A 23448-nucleotide genomic window follows, 5' to 3' on the forward strand; every position below is an offset into this window, starting at 1 on the left:
CATCCACTAAAGAAAAAAACAAAGTCCATAAACAAGGGAGGCAATGCACAGGACTTCTGCTCAGAAAAAAATGTTTCTAAATCTGGTCCAGACTTGATCCTTGTTAGACCTCTCTGTGCAGCATGAGTTTCATAAGTCTAGGTGGAGTGTTTATTTGAAGGCATTCCCCCTCCAACTGTGTTCAATGTTCTGCAACTCTGCTATTCCTACTTTATCCTTCCTTCCCGCCCTAAATAACGGGACATGAATGTTGAGTAGCTTTAGGCGTTTCATAAGTCTACCTACACAGCCAAGTGTCGCCACATGGTAGTTTAGTGGTGGGAACATTCCAATTATAAAATGTTTTTGTTAAAGGAAAATGTTTTACATGATTTGACTTGGATCTATATTAATGTGTGCTCATACATTATGCCATCTAGTTTTATTCGATACTTAATAATGTTCAAAGTTCCCTTTACATCTTTCTCATACAAAATAGTTTTGTATGAGAGAGGGAAAAACTGCTTTCCAACTGAGCAACTTGTATCCTTGCATGCTATTTTACAACTTTATCTGTAGAATAAGTCTGGGCCATCCTGAAAGCTAATTTATTGCACCAGTGGGGCATTACATTTTCAGCTACCCCCTATTAAAGATATCAAAACTGGATTTTTAGACAGGACACAAAGAGTTCAACCTTTTTAAATAAGCTGGGAATGGTAGGACATTGCCTGCTAAGGAGGAGAGGAAGCAAATTGAACAATGATGCATTTCCTGACTATTTTAAATAAGTTAAGAAAATTCCAATATAACTAAATATTTACAATCAACAAAGAACCACCTACAATACCCCATAACCTCAACATCAAGCATGTTTATATTGGGCACATTTACCCGAATGCGCAGATCAGCATAACAATACCCAAAAGATGAGCCTTTGATGTTCTGCAAAAATAAGGAACTGCGGCCACCCAAAATCAAGGAGAACCACAGGAAGAAAGGAAATGAATGCTGTTGCAACAACTGATCATAAATAAATGACTGTGCCAGATTATGGGCCACAATGGAATCATTGAAAATGGTTTACACACTGCTTTGTAAGAGCATGAAATTATGACCGGGAACAATGGTTTTTAACCTTTTGACTTCTGTGGACCCCCACTCAATCATTACTGGAACCTGGGGACTGCCACTAAATAATTATCGAAATCCGAGGACCTCCGCTAAGTTTTTACTGGAATCCAGGACACCCGCTTAAGCCATTACGCTGAATTGAACCACAAAACAAAACACAAAAATATAGAAGCAGTCATTCATCAAAAAATACATAAATTCTTAAATATTTAAATTTGCAAATAGAAAGCAAATTGAACTTTAATTTCAAGTGAATTATGGAGCTTTTCTAAATTCAATTGATGCCGCCTACAGTCCATACTATATTCTGTTAGATGCGCTTGCACTGCTCCCATGAATCAATCTGGGGACAACTTAATTTTTAGCTTCCAATTCCAAACTCCTTCACATTTACAGAATGTTTTACATTTTTCAATATATAATTTGCTTCTTTATTTATACACTTCAATAATATGTTATTCTTATCTCATTTTCTAAGCAGCCGCATGCCATTGCGCATGCTTCGTCGACCTCTCAGGGGTCCCCTGATCACAGGTTAAAGATTGCTGACCTAGGAGGAATTAACAATGGTTGCTCCCATCACAGAAGGCACAGTGTACTACACAAAACCAGGAACACCCAAGGGACACTACCAACATCTGGTAGCCCGAGAGAGAGCAACACAAATAACCAGTGTTCATTCTCTCTCACATTTAGCTTCCCATCTCTCTAAAAATGCCATGCTTTCCCCCGAAAGTCAATACATTTGTAGGTACTGTAAAGTCATGTAATCAAAATGCAACAAGCTAAACCTTTCAATAAAACTCTGCAAAATAAGGCAATTTGATTTCTTCTTTGACTGAATTTCCTGTCAAAGGAGTACCCCAAGTCGTTAACACTTAGCTTCTAAGAGACAGCATGGCATGGAGTGACAAAACAATGTTGTTAGTCACGGATATGCTGGTGTTAAGATTATGAAGACGTTTTTCTCCAGTTTTGGGTTGGGGATCCACACAGGTTGCTAGATTGAAAATCACGGTTTCTGCTTTGTTTCATAGCAGAAATACACTTCTCTTGCTATGGTAACTAAACAGCGCTAATACAGCACTCTGGATTTGAGAATGCAGAATTACACAGGGCATGCAGTTGCATATGCATCCCCCTCAGTAACTTAGATTGCTCTTGAACTGGTGTTAAAGGTGCCAGTTCAACTGCAAAGGAGATAGTCTCTCACTGACAAGGGGAACACTCACTTATCTGCAAAGAGCACGCCTCATGCAAATGAGAAACCCTTTGCCGGTGTGAAAGCTCCTTCTCACTAATGTACCTGGGCAGAAATGCCTTGGGAGTTGCACACTGAATGCACACCACTAAAGACCAGGCACACATCTACCATGCCCATTGTGAACGTCCCTCCCTCGATGGTACACCCGTCCAGGAAACTGTGCATAAAGACTGGTCAAGGAAGCACAGAAGATTTTCTTTAGGCTGGGTGCGATCTTTGACTGAACCAAACCTCAGAGTAGTTTTCAGGATCCCGCCCCTGGCAGTTGGGTCGACCTAACAGCAAGAGGGGTGGAGGTGAACTGGAATGCCACGATTGTATGTTGACCAAAGTCCAGCCAATTGTATTGTTTACGGGTCACACATCCCAAGTCTGTATCAGGCACATCCAGTTCGGCTGCACACAAATGCAAATTGGAGGTTGTGCACAGCGTGCAGCCCATCCTTTGGGGTTGTCCACTCATTGCCGTGAAAAAGTTGTAATTAAAGAAACAACCACTACTGCAGCAATTTCTTCCTTCTAAATTTAGTAGGTCCCCTTTGCAGTTTTAAAGCACATTCGTTTTTAACATCCTTCAGAGCCTTTGCATGCAGAAGAAAATCTGGAAAGAGCCTCCGTCAATCAACGGGGTCAGATTGGAGACTAGTAGGCAGGATCAATGGTGGGTTTGGGTTGTGTTCTCAAACGAAAAATTTTCTCTCTATCCGGTAAAACATGTCTCAGTTTAGCTCATCTTCCACATTCCGTTTAAACGTAAAACTTTTAATCATCCTTGGAATTTGTTTCCATACCAGGCTTTCTGACAACAGGGCAGCAAGCCAAAAATGTCCTTGTCTCCAACATTTTTTCAAAGTCTGCCTTCAGGTTCTAATTTCACTGCTGGATGCTTTTCTCCCCCGTGTGCTGAACTCAATCTCTACTTGTCTTTAGATTATCTAGTGATTTACCAAGCAAAACTTGAAAACTTCAGTTGGCAACAGTTTTAATTCCTGATATCTCCCCACTCCCCAGCATCCTTTAAACAAATAGATTTTACATAAAACTCTGGAATAAAGTACGAATAATGGATAAGCAAATATCTGAAATTATCTGAGCTTTTGCTTGTAAACAGTGCAGAGCAAGCAAGTCCTTGTTTCTACAAAAGTCGGAATATATGCTCCTTTGGCATGACTAGTTCCAAATCTGGCAGGAACCTTTACATCAGGGTAGTCCAACTTGGTGTACTAAGGTCAGACCTGTACTAGGTTTTCAGGCTAGCAACTTGCTTTGTAATTTCCATTTAGTACATTTCATGCACATGTATTCCATCCTGGTTATGTGGCTCAGATACATTCCTTATGGACCAACGGAGGCAGCCCCTTTACTGTGTAGATGGCTGCCTTGCAGGAGCACCAAGATCATGGAAATGCATATTTCTGCTTGAGGTGTATGATGGATTTCCCCATTGGTTTCATTTTCTATTTACATTGAAGTTTTTTGGTATTATAAACTGTTCCAGTTTAACACTCCTGCTTAAACTTTGGACTAGATAAAGATTCTGTGCGTCAAGAAACCAGAAGACAAAGGGTTGTACTTGAATCCCTCAAGGACCAGGGCAGTGCGGATATGTAATTATCTAACCCCTTGGTTTTCTAGAGTGCACCTCCTTAGGAATCTGAGACCAAGGTAAGGAACATTACTACTAGAAAGTGTTGAGAAGAAAAATTATTCCCACCTCTCTACTTCTACACCATCGAGGAGTTATCAGCCATTTAGCAGTAGGATAATGTAACTACGTAAAAAATAGGGGAACACTGAAAAAACTATTAATTGGACTCTAACTATCACTATTTTAAAACCGCATATGTGAGTTTATGGTGCTCTGCTGCTGCACGTAACTTGGCAATTTTTTCTATTAAAAATCAATTTAGCATACAGTAAGTGAATACTGTAAGTTGATTCATACTGATTTTGCTGCAATGTAAAATTATTAGAAAGCAAAAAGTGTTACAAACTAAAAAGGCATAGTTGGCGAAGTAAAATATTCCTAAAAGGTTTGGGCTAGGGAACATGACATGCTTAAAACAGCTGGCTGCAGTGACAGTAAGCCTGGGCGAAGTTCTCGGAGATCTGCTACATGGAACTCCGTGAAGTGCAATAAAAAACTCTGCCGCGCTATGCAGAGCTCCGCAAGCGGTGGAGTGTGTTAGATAAATGCTGTTCGCAGTGATTTTCAGTGCCAGGTGCTTGTCCGCACTGGGCAATCATCGCGAATGGTACCATGCACAGCGCAAGCAGGCTTTGCTTCCTTTCTGCCTCTCGAGTAGATTTTTGCTCAAGCTGCAGCTTTCTGAACGTGAACGGTGAGTTTCTCAATACGAGCAGTCACGGCCACCCGCAATGAGAAATCGGACCGTCCGCGTTGAGAAATCTCACCGGAAGGTTGATTTTCCACCCTCGCGCTTGCTAACTTGATGATTGCGAACGAGGAAAAAAACTCTGCTCTACTATGCAGAGTGGAGTGTTTTGAAACTCCGCGAGCTCTGTGTAACGCGGAGTGTGGAAAACTCCGCAAACTCCATGAGCGGAGTGGAGTTCACCACCTAGGCTGCGACACTAGAACAAAACAAGTACATTTTGTTAGATTGACCTAACATCCCTATCTGACCAAACAGCAGTATGTACTAAGGATTTCAGAACTAATAAATGGCTTGGCAAAATTCAATACAACAAGCAAGCTGCTTTTAAACAGATAGTCTTATAAATAGGAGCCAGTGACTTTTTCTCAAATGATCAGAGATGTTATTGAACTTCTTGAGGCTAAATAATGTTAGAACTGCATCATTCTGGATGGATCGCTTTCATTGAGGCTTCAATTACTGTGGGTTTAGACAAAGACCGGCATTGAGCACTCTATGCTTTGAGATGAACTGGCCTAACTAAATATGAGTGTTATCCATCATTTGTGTGTCTTTTGCCTTGTTGCCCAAATTGTGCCGGGTATGCCCAGATGTGGGTCCCAGGCTCACTGTGCTACTGGATTAAAGCTAGCCAGGTGATGAGGGTGATACCCGAAATGGGTTCTACCATACTTGTTTCTGGTCAAGGGAGGACCTGGCCTGGCTGTTCATGCTGGACTGTTCACACAAGGAGCATGGTCAAGACTGATTTGCATATGGCTGGGTCTAAAATGGGGCTGCATGGTTAGCATAAGAACAATGGATTTATCCCAGATCTCTTGACTGAGGGTGAATGTTTGAATTGTTCCGCATTCCATCCATCATTTGTGTGTATCCTGGGACTTTAGCCATGTTACGACTATCCAGAGACTGCACAATCACTGAAATGGTGGATACTGAATGGATGGTGAAATGTGTTGAAGGTGGCAGAGAAATCCAAGTGGATTTGTACTCCCACCCAACCACCATTGACCATTATGTTAAGGTTGTCCATAACAGATGGGACTATATATAATATTGATGCTCAAGCTAGGTCAGAAACCCTCCAGCACAATTCCTAGTAAGCATTAACACAGTTCTGAAATTGAGTCATAAGAACTTAATCCAGGAGTTTAGAGGCATACAGGAAGATAGATATTGAGTGGGGTTCTGTTAAGGTTTCTTTAGCAGTCCTTCAAGTGGTACTACTTTAAAATCATTAGACACAGATCAAGATGTGAGAAAAAGATCTACAAATGCTAGGAGAGTTAGTAATTCTATCAGCTGTTAAGAGTTTTCCAGGACAAGCCTTACCAAAACCTGAAGATGGACTCCTTGATATTAATTGCATACAGTTCACCATGGATAATAGTTCAAAATCACAAAAAGAGTTTTTTTCCTAGGGGCAATATTTTAGTAGTCTATGGCATACCTAGATGAAAACTCAACCAAAAATCTTACTTTATTGTGAAAAGAATAATGAAAGTGAGCTGACTAGGACCTGAAAGGGTGTGATTGCATTATACAACGATACAATACCAAGAAATTGGACAGTTCCTTCAAACTTATAAAAAAAATAGAAGGCAATAACTACACCTAAAATTTTGCTGTAATGATCTGATTTTAGACTGCTCTAATTCTGGCAATAAGTTAACACATTTTTCTGGTAGACTTTATCTAGTAATCTTTCAAATTCTTGTATCCCATCGCCTCACGAGGTTTCCAACTACTTTCTCTTCTGAGTTGCTCTCAACCATTAACAGGTATGAAATTTAAGTTTAATAATAAAATGGTTACTTACCTTTAAGGATTAATTTTGAAACTTGAAGAATGTTTCGGATTCAGATGCTGTGCGTTATTCTGGCATCTACCGGTTGGGTTCGGAATGGTCCTCTTTTGTCCTCTTGCTTCTTTTTTCCCTGTCACAGGCATAGTTCACCACCACTTGGTGAGATGACCATCTCCTTGTGACATCAGATGCGTGTCGCGGAATCCTCTGTACATGGTTGCCATCTTTGCACTCTTTTCCCCCCAGGCAAATCTGTGTCCATGTTTGTATGGGCTTCCTGCATACTGTGTGGTAGAGTTTTAATTCCACCTTAAAACTGATTGTAGGCCACCCCATTTCTGAGGATGTGTGAGGGTCACATTTTGTATTGCAGTGTGAATCTTTTCTAGATTCACAAGCAGTGCATTGATGTTATACCAGTTTCCTTTTCTTTCATTGAGGCGGAGCTCAAATTAGCTTGTCCAAAATGAGCTTGTGCATGCAAAGAAGATGCTTTAACACCTTTTGACCCACTTGTGCCTCCTTGTGAACTTAAGTATCCACATAATGTTTAACGAAGGTGTGTAATGACAACTTAGTAGCTGATATGTACAAATCTTTAAAGAAACCTTTGCTAAGAAGGCAAGAGGCTTCCCCTTTTTTCTTGTTGAGTGGGATCCAGGTTTTTGTTCTAATTAGATTCTGGTCTCTGTGTAGTACGTTTGAAGGGTTTGGACTATCCATTAAGCCATTGTACATTTGTTATTTGTGAGCCCATGTTTGGCGGTGCACCAGGAACAAAGAATCTATTACCTCTCCTGCTTTTTTTAGTTCTGTCCAGGTAGTACAACTACCCTGCAGATGTGAAGCACATGGAGAGGCTTTTCTGCTTGTGTCTTGGGTTCTTGGAAAAACCCGGGCAGTCGAAAGCTTTGGTTGTTGTGGAAATGTGATATGACATTTGGTAGTAACTAAAAGGGTACGGTCACATGACCCTGTGGGTATGTAGATTTGCTGGTAGGGTTTTGTATTTGTATTTGTAATTACATTTATAAGGCGCACAGCTACCCACATGGGGTCTCCCGGCGCCGCTTGAAATAGCGCTAAGGTAAAAACTAGCAGTTATCATTGAGGGAAGAGCCAGGTTTTAAGGCCTCTGCGAAATTTCATCAAGGATGGCTCAAGTTTCAGTGTGACCGGGAGAGAATTCCACAGCCTGGGAGCCACACAAGAGAAGGAGCGTCCACCCATTCTCATCAGTTTGAAACGCGGGATCAAAAAGTTTCCTTGAGATGAGGATATAAGAAGACGAGATGGGGAGTATTGTTGGACGAGAGACTGTAGGTAGGCCGGAGCCGACCCTTGCTTGATCTTATGCATAAAGCAGAGGGCTTTGAATTTGACTCGGCTTTCGATGCGGAGCCAATGTAAGTCTTGATGGAAGTTTTCCACGGGACCTTACATAGAAGGCGTGCAGCCGACTTTTGGACAAGCTGGAGTTTCCTCTGAATCTCCAAGGTGACTCCAAGGTAAAGCACATTGCCGTAGTCCAGGCGAAAGGTGACCAAAGCCTGAACCACAGTGCGCCTTGTCGAGACTGGGAGCATCCAGAGGATTTTCCGAAGCCACCCTAAGATGGAAAAGCAGGTGGCCGCCACCTTGACCATTTGTTGCTGCATGGAGAGCGAGTCATCCAGAACAAAACCAAGATTTCGTACCTGCGTAACTGGAAGGGGTGGAGGGCCCATTTCCGACGGCCAATGGTGGGGGCCCCAGAGGTGCTTATGCTTGCCCAGAATAACCACCTCAGTCTTGTCTCCATTCAATTTCAGGAGGTTCACCTGCATCCACTCTGCCACTCGGCTGAGTCCTTGTTTAAGAACAGATGAAGTACTTGATGCAGCCGAGGAAAGGGAGAAAATAATCTGAGTGTCATCTGCGTATGAGTAGAGGGAAAGACCAGCATCTTCCACGATGGTTGCCAGGGGCCTCATATAGATGTTAAAGAGCATAGGGCTCAGTGAGGACCCCTGCGGCACCCCATGCGCAGATGAACGGTCAGAAGAAGAGGAGTCAGAGGAAACAACCTGAAATGACCGGCGGCTCAAGAAAGAGGACAACCAGGCCAGAGCAGGACCAGTCACCCCAGCCGCTTTCAATGCTTTCAAAAGGATAGGGTGCGAAACTGTATCAAATGCGGCGCTTAATTCTAAAAGAATAAGCGCCGAGGTTTCGCCCTGATCGAGACGAGAGCGTAGATTCTCAGTGACCCCAAGAGGGTAGTCTCTGTGGAGAAATGGGAGCGAAACCCAGATTGGGACGGATGTAAAAATCCTGTAGTCTCCACATGAGAGGTAAGATGTATATTAATGTGCCTCTCCAGGATCTTTGAGAACATGGGCAACAAGGAGATGGGCCGGAAGTTGGAAAGCATCTTGGGGTCTGCGCCAGTTTTTTTTTTAAAAGTGGAACCACCATGGCTCCTTTCCATTCATCCGGGACAATGGATTCCCGCAGTGAAGAATTCAAGAGCTCTTGAATAACCAAAAGTAGGTCAGGAGATAACTGTCGAAGGATTTCCATAGGAATTGGGTCCAAGGGAGAGCCTGAGTTTACCTTAGCCATGCAGGCGAGAAACAAATTCTGGTCTAACAAGGGCCACTCCGAGATCTGTACCTCCGGAGATGGAGAACCCAATATATCCAGAATGGGGGGGGAATCAGGAGGTGTCCCAGGAGGAGCCGATGAAAGGGAGTTATAGATGTTTCGACTTTAGATATGAAAAAGTCTGCGATTTCATTGCATTCAGGTTCCCCTAGAGCAGGTGGAGTGGGGGGGAAGTATTTAAACCTGCTAGCTTCTTTACCATTGAGAAAAGAGCTTTCGGCCGACTAATGGCCCTTTTGATAGACTCCGAGACATAGAAGGCTTTCGCCTTTCTACAGGTTCGGTGGTACTGCCTGAGTGCTGATCGATATGTCAGTTTGTCACTAAGAGCATATGTTTTTCTCCAAGATCTCTCCTGGTGTTTACATTCGGACTTCAGTGTTTTCAGGTCGTCCGTAAACCATGGGGCTGGAGAAAGATGTGAAATAGGTCGTCTGGGACATAGCGGCAGATGGCGGTTAGTGTTAGAGGTCAGCCAGTGGGATACTTCCTGATTCAGAGAAGTACACATTAGCTTTGTATCAGGGCGGCTAGCAGAAAGTGAGGCGTTAAACGCAGGGATATTCAGCTTAGTCCAGGCTCTGTAGCTGCCCATGGGGCCAGAGAGAGGAGTTTCCTTAGCAGTCTCGACGACCAGACTAAAGTAAATGGCAAAGTGATCGGACCAATCAAGGGGGAGAGCAGGAGAAGTGCAACCGAGTGGGATATTGGATATGAGTAAATGGCCAGCCTGGTGGGTAGGACCTTGATTGCGTAATATTAGATTAATGGCCTCACAGTCAGATAGGAACGTTCTTCTTAAGCCATTTTGAGTGTCTTCTAGATGGAGGTTCAGATCCCCCAAAATGGTGAAATTGGCGGACTTCAGGGCATATGGGGCTACTCGCTCAGCAAACGATGATAGCCACTGGGTAGATTTACCAGGAGGGCGGTAAATAACCATTCCCGATAATGTCAGTTGGGAGGTGACCGCTAGTTTGAACAGTGCGGCTTCGCAGTACGGGAATGAAAGAGCTTCCAATTGACAGGAATAGATAACCTTAAGAATAATCACTATCCCGCCACCTTTCCCAGTATCTCCATCTTGTCTAACAATGACATAGCCGGATGGCAGGGCGCTAGCCACATCTGGTCCGGAACCTGTGTGGTTAGTGTTTACAGCTTACTCGCCTTGCATAATGAGGTCATTGCTAGTAAGAATGCTGTTTTTAGTATTAAAAATTGTTATCCTGCTTTAACACGTGGCTGGAACAGCTCCTCCATGAGTCGAGCGTGCACTGCATTAGGATTCCAAATGGTTGTTAGTGCAGATTGTGTTATTCTCTTTGCTCCATCTAGGAATCGCCATATGACTTACATATTGAGACAAACTGTGAAGTATGTGTCCTTTGTATATGCTTCTTTAGCCAACAGGTGGACTTTAAGAAAGTGTAGGTTAAGTTCTCTTCTAGCAAATATATTAGGTATTTATGCACTGTCTTGTGTTCTCCTATGACATGGTCATAACTGCCACTTATCGGCACAGCATTTCCTTATGCTTGGCTTTCTGTCTTCCCTTAGAACATATATGCCTCCTTTTGGGAAACCCTAAATGTCCAATCTCTAGGTCTTCAAGAGCCAAGTTCCTCCACTGAGGAGGCCAGTTGGTTCTTTGTGAAACATCTGTCCATTTTCCATTGACAGGAGTTCCTGCTGGGCTGGACATTTTGTTACTTCCCCTGCAATAGCCCCGTGAGGTCTGAGGACCATGCTTGTATTGCCCATTGTATGACAATTAATATTACTTTATCAGGGGAATGTTTCTTCTTGGTTATCACAAAGGATATTTGTGGTTTTGGGGAGGCAGCATCACAAACTTCCCTGACCAAACTATCAACAGAATAGTCCCCTGTGTCAGGTGGTATGAGTGCCTGGACACAATTATTTGGCATTTTCTGGGGTTGCAAACAGATAAACATCTGGTGCACCCCAATGCAGGCAACCCTTTTCCAACTCTTGATGTTCTATCTCCCACTAGTGTGACATGCTCACTTGTCTGCTTCTACATTATGTAAACCTGGTAGGTGTATTGCCATAAAGGTTATTTGTCTTCGAATGGCCTATTTCCAAAAGACTTGGGCTATAATTGACAGCACCTAACACCATGTCCCCCACTTGCTTGTTGAGGTAGAATCCTTGAGGCCATGTTGTCAGTCTGAATTTGTAGTGTCTTCGCTTTCACCTGTGCCTGAGAAGTCCTTATCAATCAATCAATCAATCAGGAGTTTGTTAAAGCGCGACTACTCACCCGTAAGGGTCTCAAGGCGCTAGGGGTGGGGGGGGGAATTGGGGGGGTGCAGGTTCCATTCCATCAAGGAGGGGGTCTGTCGAAGAGCCAGGTTTTGAGGTTTCTTGCGAAGATGGGGAGCGATGTTGTCTGCCTGAGGTGGAGCGGAAGGGCGTTCCATGCCTTGGCCGCGAGGAAGGAGAAGGAGCGGCCTCCCGATCTGGTCTTTCTGGTGCGGGGGACCACAGCGTAGGAAAGCTGGGCTGATCGTAGGGTCCTTTGGGGTGCGTGTAATTTGAGTCGGCTGTTCAGGTATGCTGGTCCGGTGCCGTGGAGGGCCTTGTGTGCGTGGGTGAGCATCTTAAAGGTGATTCTTGCCTCGACGGGGAGCCAGTGGAGTGTGCGCAGGTGCTGGGAGATGTGGCAGTGTTTTGGCAGGTTGAGGACCAGTCTTGCGGCGGCGTTCTGGATGTTCTGTAGCTTGCGGATGAGGTTTTTGTTTATTCCGGCGTAGAGTGCGTTGCCATAGTCGAGTCTGCTGGTGACCAGGGCGTGAGTGACTGTCTTTCGGTGTTTGAGGGGGATCCATTTGAAGGTCTTACGAAGGAGGCGGAGGGTGTGGAAGCAGGAAGATGAGACAGAGTTGATCTGGCGGTCCATTTTGAGCTCGGAGTCCAGGATGATTCCCAGGTTGCGTGCGTGGTCTGTGGGGGTTGGCGGGTTTCCGAGGGCGGTGGGCCACCAGGTGTCACTCCAGGCGTCGGGGTTTGGGCCCATGAGGAGTACTTCTGTTTTGTTGGTGTTTAGTTGTAGGCAGCTGTTTTTCATCCATTTGGCGACGGCTTCCATGCCTTCTCGAAAGTTGCGTCTGGCGGTGTTGGGCTCGTTGGATAGGGAGAGGATGAGCTGAGTGTCGTCTGCATATGACACGATGTTGAGTCCGTAGGTTCTGACGATGGGGGCAAGTGGAGCCATGTAGACGTTGAAGAGCGTCGGGCTGAGGGAGGAGCCCTGGGGGACTCCGCAGGTGATAGGTGTGGGGTCCGAGAGGAAAGGGGGGGAGTCTGACCCGCTGCGTCCTGCTGGAGAGGAAGGAGCAGATCCAGTCGAGGGCCTTGTCCTGGATTCCTGCATCGTAGAGTCTGCATATTAGGGTGCGGTGGGAGACTGTGTCGAACGCCGCTGATAGGTCGAGGAGGATGAGGGCTACTGTTTCTCCTTTGTCCAGTAAGGTGCGGATGTCGTCTGTTGCGGCGAGGAGGGCGGTTTCCGTACTGTGGTTATTTCTGAAGCCGGATTGGGAGGAGTCGAGGATGTTGTGTTCTTCAATGAATGTGGCGAGTTGGCTGTTGATGGCTTTCTCGATGACTTTCGCTGGGAAAGGGAGCAGGGAGATGGGTCTGTAGTTTTTGAGGTCGGTGGGGTCCGCTGGGGTCCGCTGAGGGTTTCCTTAGAGTCAGGAAGATAGTCTTCAGTTCCAACACATTTATGTATTTTACTGCTTCCCTTGTTTTCCACAACCCCCAGATGTTCAGGTTCCCTAGGTGTGATCCCTATCCCGTGTGGGAAACATCTGTGTTGTTGGTAACAGAATGAGTGGATTGTACAAAAGGTCTACCTAGTGCTACACTGCTCAAGTTCCACCATGCCATGCCCTTATGTACTGTACGAGTAACAACCACTAGATCTTCCCACTTCCCTGTTGCTTGCCACCATTAATTCTGTATTCAATCTTGAATTGGACTCATGTATTTTAGCATGCAGTATTAATGGAATGCATGAAGCCATCATGTCTATTAGTTTACTGACAGCCCTCAATGTCAGAAATTGTCCCTCTGGTAAAGAAGAGTTTGCTCTGTTCCTGATCCTTTTGGCGGCAGCAGCAAAGGCTTTTGTCTCACTGGAGTTGAGCCTTGATCCCAAAAATACTCACCCTAGCTGGTATATGGGAGGATATCTCCAGATTTACTGAAAACCCCAGTCTGGGTAGTATATGCATGACTACTGTCTTTAGGCGCTGCTTTGGCATTGTGTGAATGAGTTCTATTTTACTAGCCAATCATCAAACTAGGGGTATATATGTATCTCCCATCTTCGCAGATATGCTGCAACCACAGCCAGGCATTTTGCAAAGACCACCATCGGTGATGGCTTTATACCAAAAGAAGTACTTTAAATTGACAGTGTACCTGGTTGACAAAAAAGCAACGTAAACTTTTGTGCTTCTTGTTCATTGGCATGTGAAGACAGACATCTTTGAGGTCTATTGTTACCATGTAATCCTTTTTCTGAAGCTGTGGAATGACTTCCTGAAGTGTCATCATCTTGAAATGCATCTTTATGATTTGTCCAAGAACCAGAACTCGTCTCAGTATTTCGTAGGTCTATGGCACAGGAGATATACTAGTTTCCTTGCTTGTTCTCTTTCCTCTTTGCAGAAGTTCCTCTACATCCTGTTGCAATTGCTGCAGCTCTTACTTTGTATGCAGTCTCTTTTTTGGCCTCACACTCGGTGGTGTTTTAGGAGCTCAAAACAGTAACTGTGTTGGATAATGTTCAGTATCCATTCTTCGGAGGTGATCAGCGTCCACTCCTGGAGGAACCAGCCTGCATTGCCCAACACTGATGTTATGCGGTGAAGCTCTCCTTTACTCAAGTCATTTGCTTGATGAGGCCACCCCTCTGTGGGCTGGGCCCTTACCCTGGCTTCAAAAGAGGTGCTGAGGTGTTGCAGGAAATAGCCACTGTGGTTGTATTGATTGCAATGTTTGTTTGCTCGTATGAAGTTTGTGGCAGCGAAGTATGGAACTCTCCTTTTTCCCAATGGTCATCTTATATAAGCAATCACTCGTATGTGCCTATAAAACTGCAGGGCTCTCATAGCCTTTGCTATCTCTTTATCCTTTGATCTGTTGGAGGGCTTAATTGACCACAGTTCCAAAACCTCTGTTCCCCTGTGAAGAAAGTGATAATAGACTGCATCTTGTGTTTGAAGCTGGAGAGTTATAGCTAGGTGTATCTCCTGAGGGTAGTACTACTGCTGTTATCTCCTTGTGATGACTGTGGCATCCAAGGCAGACCTGAAGCAGGTGCTGGAGAAGGCTTTGCCTTATTCTACGATGGAGTTGGTCCACTTCCTGTATTGCTTCGTGAGTTCCCCAATTTCCTCCCACTGCTGATTGGAATAGTGGTTAAGGAGCACATTTGAATTTCGAATCCTCCATGGCACCTGCTCTCTTATTTATTGTTTATTTTTGTGTTTTATAGAGCAACTTTAATCATTACCATCCCCGACCTATAGCTTTCCTTTTCTGGTGAAAAGCCCAATGATGTTGGGACACTGCTCTATCTGGTGGTGGTCACTGAGTCCGCCACGTTGCTTTTTTCTCTCCACCCTTGGAGTTACAGGCTTGCATGTTTCTGGGTCTCTGAAAGCTTCTCTTCCTTGATCAAGAATGCTTGGGAGCATAGAAAGATTTTGGCTCTTCGTTTTTATGATGGCAAAAGGGTTTTCAGAATAAAATCAAGCCCACAACTGTTCTTCCTCTAACTATACTCCATAATTGTCTGCAGTTCTTGTAATTACTGCGTTGTACATTGTGATGTTAAGGTCTTGAAGGGTAGGATTCAACAGTCTTCTCTAGAAAATCAGCATTGATGGCTTGCCACTCTTCCTCAGTACTATTTAGGTCTTGAGAAACATCCTGCTCATACATCTCCTCCCTGAAGACTTCCTGCTCCTTCTCTTGTGGTTCAGTTGAAGTTGGTGGCGGTAGTTTCTCCTGCTCTTCTTCGAGAACCTTTTCTTTTACTGACTTCGATGGGATTTTAAATGTTAGGGATTTGTTGAACTTCCAATATTTCAGGAGGAACTCACCGATCTCAGCATTAAGGAGTCACTTTTTCATTTTAACTTTGAGCACACTTTGCTCGGTGTCAAGAGCGGGCATAGGATTTGTCTTGTATATATTCCTCCATCTCTCAATCTTGATCACCTCTCAGCATTAAACTTGCTTTCCAGGGCCATTTTCCAGTGGTGTCCTTGTGTCAGTACATGTCTGGTTCTTTTTGTTCAAGGTTGCTGAGCAAAGGCTGGTCTTTTTTTCTAAATCAAAGGGTAATGGCTCCCAAATCTGCTTTTTTTTGGTTCAGTGTGTCTTTGGCTGCAACTTGGTGCAAGCGTTGCAGCCTTTGAAGCTATGGTCTCTCACGAAGCAGAGGTAATAGAACTTGTGATTGTCTTTTTGTGCAAATTGATGGTGGGATTTGGAACAGACTAATGGGGGGTGGGTTCCATTTCCCTCAATGATTCCAGCCCTGCCCCATGCACATCCTTTAGTCCCATGGTCGATATCCCCATGGCACACCAACCTTGTTCAGTGAACACTGATTGTTTTAAGTTGTCCTCGATATTTCTTCCCTAGTACATGTCCTTTAACAGTATTCCAACAGTTCTCCTCAATTGTCCATCGATACTTCCCCGAATTGTCCTCGTCAAGCCTGGAGATTCAGCGTCTTCTTACAGACTCAAAAGCGGAAAAATGAATCTGAAGCTAGCCTCCAGGGTTGGCGCCTGATTTCACAAGGGGGCGGATATACTACTAAATGGTGGCAGACAACACTCACACAAAAAAAGAGAACAGAAGAGGAAATTTCTAGATTCGAGCATAAAATGGAACAATAATGCACAACATGTGAATCCAGTAAAGAGTTACGCAATAAGTCCAACGCCAGATACTTACATCTAACATGTGCTGAGACCGTCTGTACTCACTCTATCCTCCTCATGTAATGCACAAGGTTGACTTTAAGCTACCCAAAATCCAAATGAGCACTAGAGCACATGTGGGGAGCTGGAAGGTCTAACATTTTCCAAGATAAAAGACGACGAAAGGGATTGCACTTAAGGCTTTTTCCTCCTGTCGGCAAAGTAAATTATTTTCCATACGCTAAACTTTCCATGAATAGGGGTACGGTAGGGGTAGGGGTATGCATGGTTTCAAGAGACCATTTGGTGTCTAGCTGATGTTGACACTCTAGGCAGATGCCTACACTTGCCTTGAACATAGTTTACACCATGAGAAGATTTTCTCAAAGAAAAGAGTGACTCAGTGGACCCGGTTTCTGCAAGTGTAGGGCTGGACACGGCAGGCTTACTGTAGTGGATAGCCATAATACAGTCTCATTTGAGCACATACAAATAAACAAAAAAAGGTAATAGAAATTGTGTTTTTTAATATGAAACAGGTGTTGGTTGGATGTGGATGGTCAAGTATTTAACACGCCTTCCTGAAACGCACATAAGAAAACTGGGGGACTCTTTTGTTGCTCTTAGATGAATCACTCGTATAGCATCATTGTGCGTGGAAGCAATGGCTATTTTTAGATGTTGCAATTCTGTTTAAAGATATAATTTACCATATGTTATGAATAATAAAACATTAATCTTACTATAAAAATTCTCAATTATATATTTTCTTAAAAATTAATGTGATTTTGTGCAATATCCATCTTGTATATTCGTAATCTGCTTGGTGACACATTGCATTGTTTTTTTTGCTGTTTTTATACTTTTCATATTTCTTTCAAATTATTGTTCCACCTTATTTTTAAATTCACATCCTAAATTATCACTGTGGCTGCTACTGCAGTACGTATCCCTTTCTACTGTTTCGCATTGTGTTAGCTCATTTATTACATTTTAAATATTTATGGATTGTTGGAGTTTTCAATACACGTATCGTCCTCTTCCTTGTAAGACGATGATAATTCTATTTTTTACCATATTGATGGCGGTTAAGTTGTTGAAAAAAATCTATACCTAACCACTATGCAAGGTGAATTCCAATGTTTCGCATAATTGTTTTCTGCCTCTTTCCTCCAGTTTTAGACTGATGTGCAGGTAAGCGCAATATACCTTAGGGGGGGGGATATGAATAATTTATTTAACGGGAGTGCACTAAAAAGAAAAATCAATCCTAATGTGCAATTTCAGAACCATGAGGGTTTATTGGCAGAGGCTGAATTAAAACAATAATCATACACCTTTTTGATAGAGGAGAATCGGGATTTGGGCGCTAGGAAAGCTCCCATATGCACCCTTGGCTCAACTTAAAGTGCAAGGATCAAGACTGTTTGTACACTAGCAAATTATGGTTACAGCGGTGTGTCACGGAGTAGAAGCCCTTTTAAACAAGCTTCCTTTCAGCCCAAAGCAGCATGATCTTGCCACCAGCCGGCTGTAGAGGGCATCCACGTTTTTGGTTCACCACCAATGCGCCCCCACGGGCGAACCGCCACCGATACAAAGTACAGACACTACAAGATGTGCTACCACCTATCATACCTTATTACTATTACAAGTTTTCTTTTACTACAACTGAAATGTAGAACTTAAACAATGATTTGCATTACTATATTTTGTACTACTATGAGCGCTTATCACAGAATATACAGATATGTATAACCACACACTTTAGTTAACACACCTGGTCAAACGTGACTACTGCTAGTGAACGGTGAGTCATGATTCCCCAACAAGGAAAATGGAAAATGGGTAACACACTGTCAAGCGTAATACTCCATGCCCTCTGACAGGGTTGCTACAACACATTTGCATTTAGAGGAGTGTCCTAGTTCAAATCTGTGACATAATGATAAACTGTCAAATTTGGCGTTTGCAGACTAGATTCAAAAGCTTGGTAGGAAAATGCAAGGACTTTGGCATAGAGCTGATGCAGAATATACAAACACAAAAAAGTTTCAGAAATTAAATCGAGCTGATTCTTGCTCGCTATCCAAGTTAGTGGGAGAGCTGGTGGACAATTTGAGACATTCCTGATGTTCTAAACCTCTAACCTATGCACTTCTTCAGACTTACCAAGATATTTGGTATTAGTCCTCATACGTTTCAGATTCAAACAAATGTTTAGACAATAGATCTGTCAAGCATATGATATAAACACTTTCCAACCAATCAGTAAAGAAAATACATAACTATAAATTAACATGCATTTGTAAAGCACACGTTCACCCAAGGGTATCTAGGAGCTGAATAACAGATGTTTATTGTTACCCAACTCAATGGTACTCATTTTATCAACCTCAGAATGATGAAGGGCTGAGTGGACCCACCAGGTTTTGAACCTGTAACCACGAGTTTAAACACAGGCCCTTATAGTGGACGCATTAGTCCACTAAGCCACCAGACCAGGCTTCCTAAAACGACTCTACAAACATGTTAAAATCATTAGATAAATGAAGCACTTGCAGAATAAATGTGTGTGTGTGTGTGTGTGTATATATACACACACACACACACACAATAAAACATTTATGTTTTTATACTCTTTAAAAATCTTCTTACTGCACTTAAAGGACACTTATTTGATCAACATTATAGCTGCCTCCCGTGAACTAGTTCCATATTTAATTAAAACCGGTCTTAACCCGTTCGGTGCTCATGACGAGCTCAGCTCGTCATGGCATATACCTCTCAGGTGCTCATGACGAACTGAGCTCGTCATGACCACACCCGTTTTGGTTGCTGTCCAGCACAGCAGGGGAATAGCTCTAGCAGCCATGTGGTTAAAAAATAAAGCTTATTAAGATGAACAATCCAACAGAATGTTCATACAGCATTGACATCCTAATACACAGCAACAGTTTCCGCTGACTCACTGCAGCCTCCTTGACAGGTTATTGCTAGCGATTTAGGGCTACATAAAGAGAACCATTTTTCTCTACCAGGGCATCTTCAGGTTTTTGGGAGCTCTGGGCTATGCAGATTTTGGGGCACCTGTTTAGAGCAGCTTTGATCTATGATCCAATTTCAGCTCTTTCATGCCCTCTGGCCATGTCGCTGAGTGTGTACAGATACACTCATCCAAATTCTAAATGTGTTTACATCTAGTATTCAGAGATAGTGGCATGTGTGTTCAATATTGGAAGGCAGCAGATCACTACTATTACCGCAAATATCTGCGACACTCATTTCTCATATGTGAGGTCCTGATTTGATCGAAAATGAAACCATGACCCTTCCTCTGACTATTAAATCTAGCAACTCCCTTTTTCAGTTCAGGAAACTCTTTAAGACTTTTCTGTTCACCCTTCCTGAATAAATTCTTTTCTGCTCATTCCCATGCCTCTCCAGTCAGCGCCAAGAAACCTTCGGGTGTTAGTGCGCTCAATAAGCCTCAATTAACATAACATAACATAACATATTGCATGAAATAAAATTTCTCTGCAAAAATCTCTGTAATAGACTTGCATAAATCATCCTCATTTAAAATAAAGTAGAACCCACTTTGCCCAAGCCTCAAAAGGTCTCTGTTCTCTACAAAGGATGGACCCTTTACGAATTACCACAATGAAGGATTTCCATAGGAAGCAGAGAGAGAGTAGTCCAGTATTCACCACTCTAGGCAATGTGGCTACATCCGGACTGCTTTCCACAGGCAGTATTTTGCAATAAAGGGGTTGGGTATTGAGACCTGACATCCAAACTTGTCTGGGCAGATTTTCTTCTTATATTTAAGATTCATCAGACATTCTGCAACTTCATTTGAAACTATGCAATTATTGTTTTTCAGTAGATCTTCATGTGCACAAACCAATAGCACTAACTTATTTATGCACCCTTGCCTCATGTTAGTAATGCTATTTCTTTTTGATATTTTGAAATGTAAACACTATATACGAGTAATTTCAAGGTATATTTTGCTCATCACTCAGGAGACACCTCAGTCTTCTTGATCTTGCAAGAGATACTTTAATAGAGAATGACAGTATCAACTGAACTTTTGGAATGCAAAGTATAAACAAGACTTTGTCAGCAAACTAAAAGTAGCCATAATATTTTCCAACTATTGGAGAAAAGGTGATGAGACAGGTATGCCTAATTTACAAAAGAATTCAAATGCATCCAATTAGCAGATTCACAGAGCATGCGAGACATTATCTACTTCAGTGGAATCAGGTCATAAAAGTTATATTTTATATGTGTTGTATTTGTCTGGTTATTTTTATAAGCCACTGGTTTAATCCTTATCCTGTGCTCGGGTTTGGTTGCTTTTCAGAATGCAAGTTTGTTTGACACAGGGACAATTTAGTCACAAAGCTAGAGAGGTCTGAGTCCGGCCCTCTTTTATATATATGTGGCTCGGCTGGGCAAACGGATCAAATCATTTGGTTTCTCCACTGTATCATATGCAGAGGATACACAAATTGTAGTGTTGGTCTCTGATGATCCAGCAGAGGTTGCAAATTGTTTTAGATCTTGTATGCGGGTAGTGTTGAGTTGGATTGGCAACAACTGTCAAATTAAACTCCGGAAAAAAGGGGTTCTATTGTTCAGAAAACACACTCCTTTCTGGAATCCCACCTTTTGATCTCAGGAATTAGGACCCCTACCTGCTCCAGTCTCCAAGGTTAGAAACCTAGGGATTATTTTTGATGGCAACCTCACACTTTCAGAGCATATAAGCAAACTACCTCTGCATGTTTCTACCCTCTAAGAACATTGAAAAGACATTGCAGGTCATTCCCTTTGACCTACAAAAAACAGTAATCACCTCTTTAGCGCTAAAACGGACTACTGTAATGCCCCATATTTGGGCATCCAAGAAGACACTTGAGCAAATTACAGGCACTGCAAAATGCTGCCACGCGACTGCTGATGAAAATTCCCAAACACTCATAAGTTTCTCAAGCTATTGAGCAGCTGCAAACGTTGCCTATGGGCGAAAAAGTAACTTTTAAAGCGCTGTGTGTGGCCTACAAATCGCTTCATGACATAGGCCCTTACTATTTGAGGAAGGTTTTCTGTTCGTATAGGCTGTACAGACCCTCCGTTCCAGCTACATGAAATGCATGGCATGTCCTAAAATTAAGAGCCGTCTGGGGTGGGATAAGTTTCTCAGATTTAGTGATTAAGTCATTGAACACACTCCCTCTAAGAATCAAAGCAGCACGTACCCCAGCGACAGTTTAAGGATTTTGGGGGACCGGGACCAACTGTAATTTGGAGGCCCCCGTTTGGAACGGCTTTGAATTTATGATCCAATTTCAGCTCTTTCTAGTACTCTTTGGCCAGGTCACTGACCGAGCCCAGGCACACTGAACCAAATTTTAAATGTGTTTACATCTAATATTTGGGGGTAGACACGTGTTTGATATTATAACATAGCAGCAGCTCAAGAACAGTACAACAAATAATCTCTGTGACCCCCTCCTATTTCCCATATATGAGGTCCTGTTTTGATCTACATAAAATTATCATTATGCATGTTGCATGCAAGATAAACACAACATTTCTCTGCATAATGTCTATAATAGACTCTCGCACATCACCCAGATTAAATATAAATTAAAGGAAAAGAGTAATTAAAACAATCTGTTAAAGAATTATTCAAGGTCATCAGGGGACGATTCTCTGCATAACAGAAATGGCTCTATGGGGGCCCCCTGAAAGTTTAGGGCCCTGGGCCAGAGCACACTATGCCCATGCCTTAAAACGTCTCTGATGTACCCTTCTGCAATTTAGGAAACAGCTAAAAACATCTGACGCGTGAAAATAGCAAATAAGAAAAATCTTAGTGTATGTATTGTGAATGTGGTGTGTGTCGCCAATCCTGGCCTAAAAATAAATCATAATAATTAAGGCATGCATGCCACAGAAGTTAAAGATAGAGACGATATGGCACTTTACAGCAGATGAGCGACCAGATTAAAGTTTTCGTACATCCTGAATTACTCTTGCATGAGAGATTATATATTAATTTCCAAAGGAGCACCTGAAAAATGAATAATATTTAGGCAAAAAAAAAAAAAAAAGACTTTCGGCTAGTGTTATCTACCACCAAAGTTTTTAATAATCACCTACACTGCTACATCAAGGTATGCCTTCATAGTGCTCTGTGCGATATAACACGACGACCACAACAGCTGCCAATCACATCCCACGCAGAAAAGCATCAAGTCTTGTCTGTTCTGGATAATTGCCTAATTTCGCAAAAGCAATGATTATACAAATGTGAAACACATACTTACAGATCAAAGACAAGGTAATGAAATCCTTCTTCTGATATGCTTTCATGAAGGCGCACTGTAGAAAGATAAAAAAAGGAAAAAAAGGTCAATTGGAGATTCCTCGTCAGTTACATAATTCGTACATACATGACCTCTTCACCAGCACCTCCCTTCCTACATAATGTTTACACTGTTTGTTGCTTCTATCATTATAGAAGCAAAAATGCCCAAAATTATTTTTTACATATCCTATTACTGAAAGGTTTTTGGATCTGGGTATCAATACAGAAAAAATCCCTTCAAATATGTCTTCTCTGCTACCATTGTAATCAACAAGCATTTGCAATGCAGCAGATCTCGCATTTGCGAGTGTTTATGCTATTGGCATTGTAAATATCAATGCCTTTAATTTATTTGTTTTGATAATTAACATAAATAAAAGGCATTGTAATTTACAATACCAATAGCTCAAACTCTTGTAAATACAAGACCTATTTCACTTCAAAGAAGTGGCTGCCATTGTCCCGGGCTGCTTGGAAAGTGAAAGTGCGCATGGTGTGCTGAATGTTGCAGGAAAGCATGTAGGAGAAACTCTTTAAAGAAAATAGTGTTTACAGACTAAATAAGTCATTTCGTGTAACTTCAGAGGTAAAAGGGCCAGACAGTCCTCATGGGAGGTTACAACTGAAGACAAAGCGGCACTAAGGAGGGACTAACAAGCCTATTGACGAATCAGAAGCCAGCATTTTCGAAAGACAAAGACACAAGCCAATGAAAAATATGGACGGAGAGTGGGCAGACCTTCAAGTCCATACTCCAATATAGCATGCCTCGTAGAGCAGTGCATGCGCTGCCCAGGCTCAACCTTTAAAATATGAAAGACTCATTCTGCCTTAAACACAGGCTTATTCTATAGATTTGA

At 42.7% G+C, this 23448-nt stretch overlaps 1 protein-coding gene across 17 annotated transcripts in view; it reads right to left on the reverse strand.

Annotated features, from left to right (window-relative positions):
* Positions 1 to 23448, reverse strand: part of CAMK2D (calcium/calmodulin dependent protein kinase II delta) — an 805387-nt gene that overhangs the window by 352315 nt on the left and 429624 nt on the right. For all 17 annotated transcript variants that reach the window (XM_078676756.1, XM_078676751.1, XM_078676753.1 and 14 more), the window contains exon 4: positions 22548 to 22602. In XM_078676756.1, the coding sequence (XP_078532882.1) occupies positions 22548 to 22602 (55 nt within the window). The remainder of the gene's footprint in view (positions 1 to 22547; positions 22603 to 23448) is intronic.

Source organism: Lissotriton helveticus, chromosome 2_1, assembly GCF_964261635.1.
Source record: "Lissotriton helveticus chromosome 2_1, aLisHel1.1, whole genome shotgun sequence".
Lineage (NCBI taxonomy): Eukaryota > Metazoa > Chordata > Amphibia > Caudata > Salamandridae > Lissotriton > Lissotriton helveticus.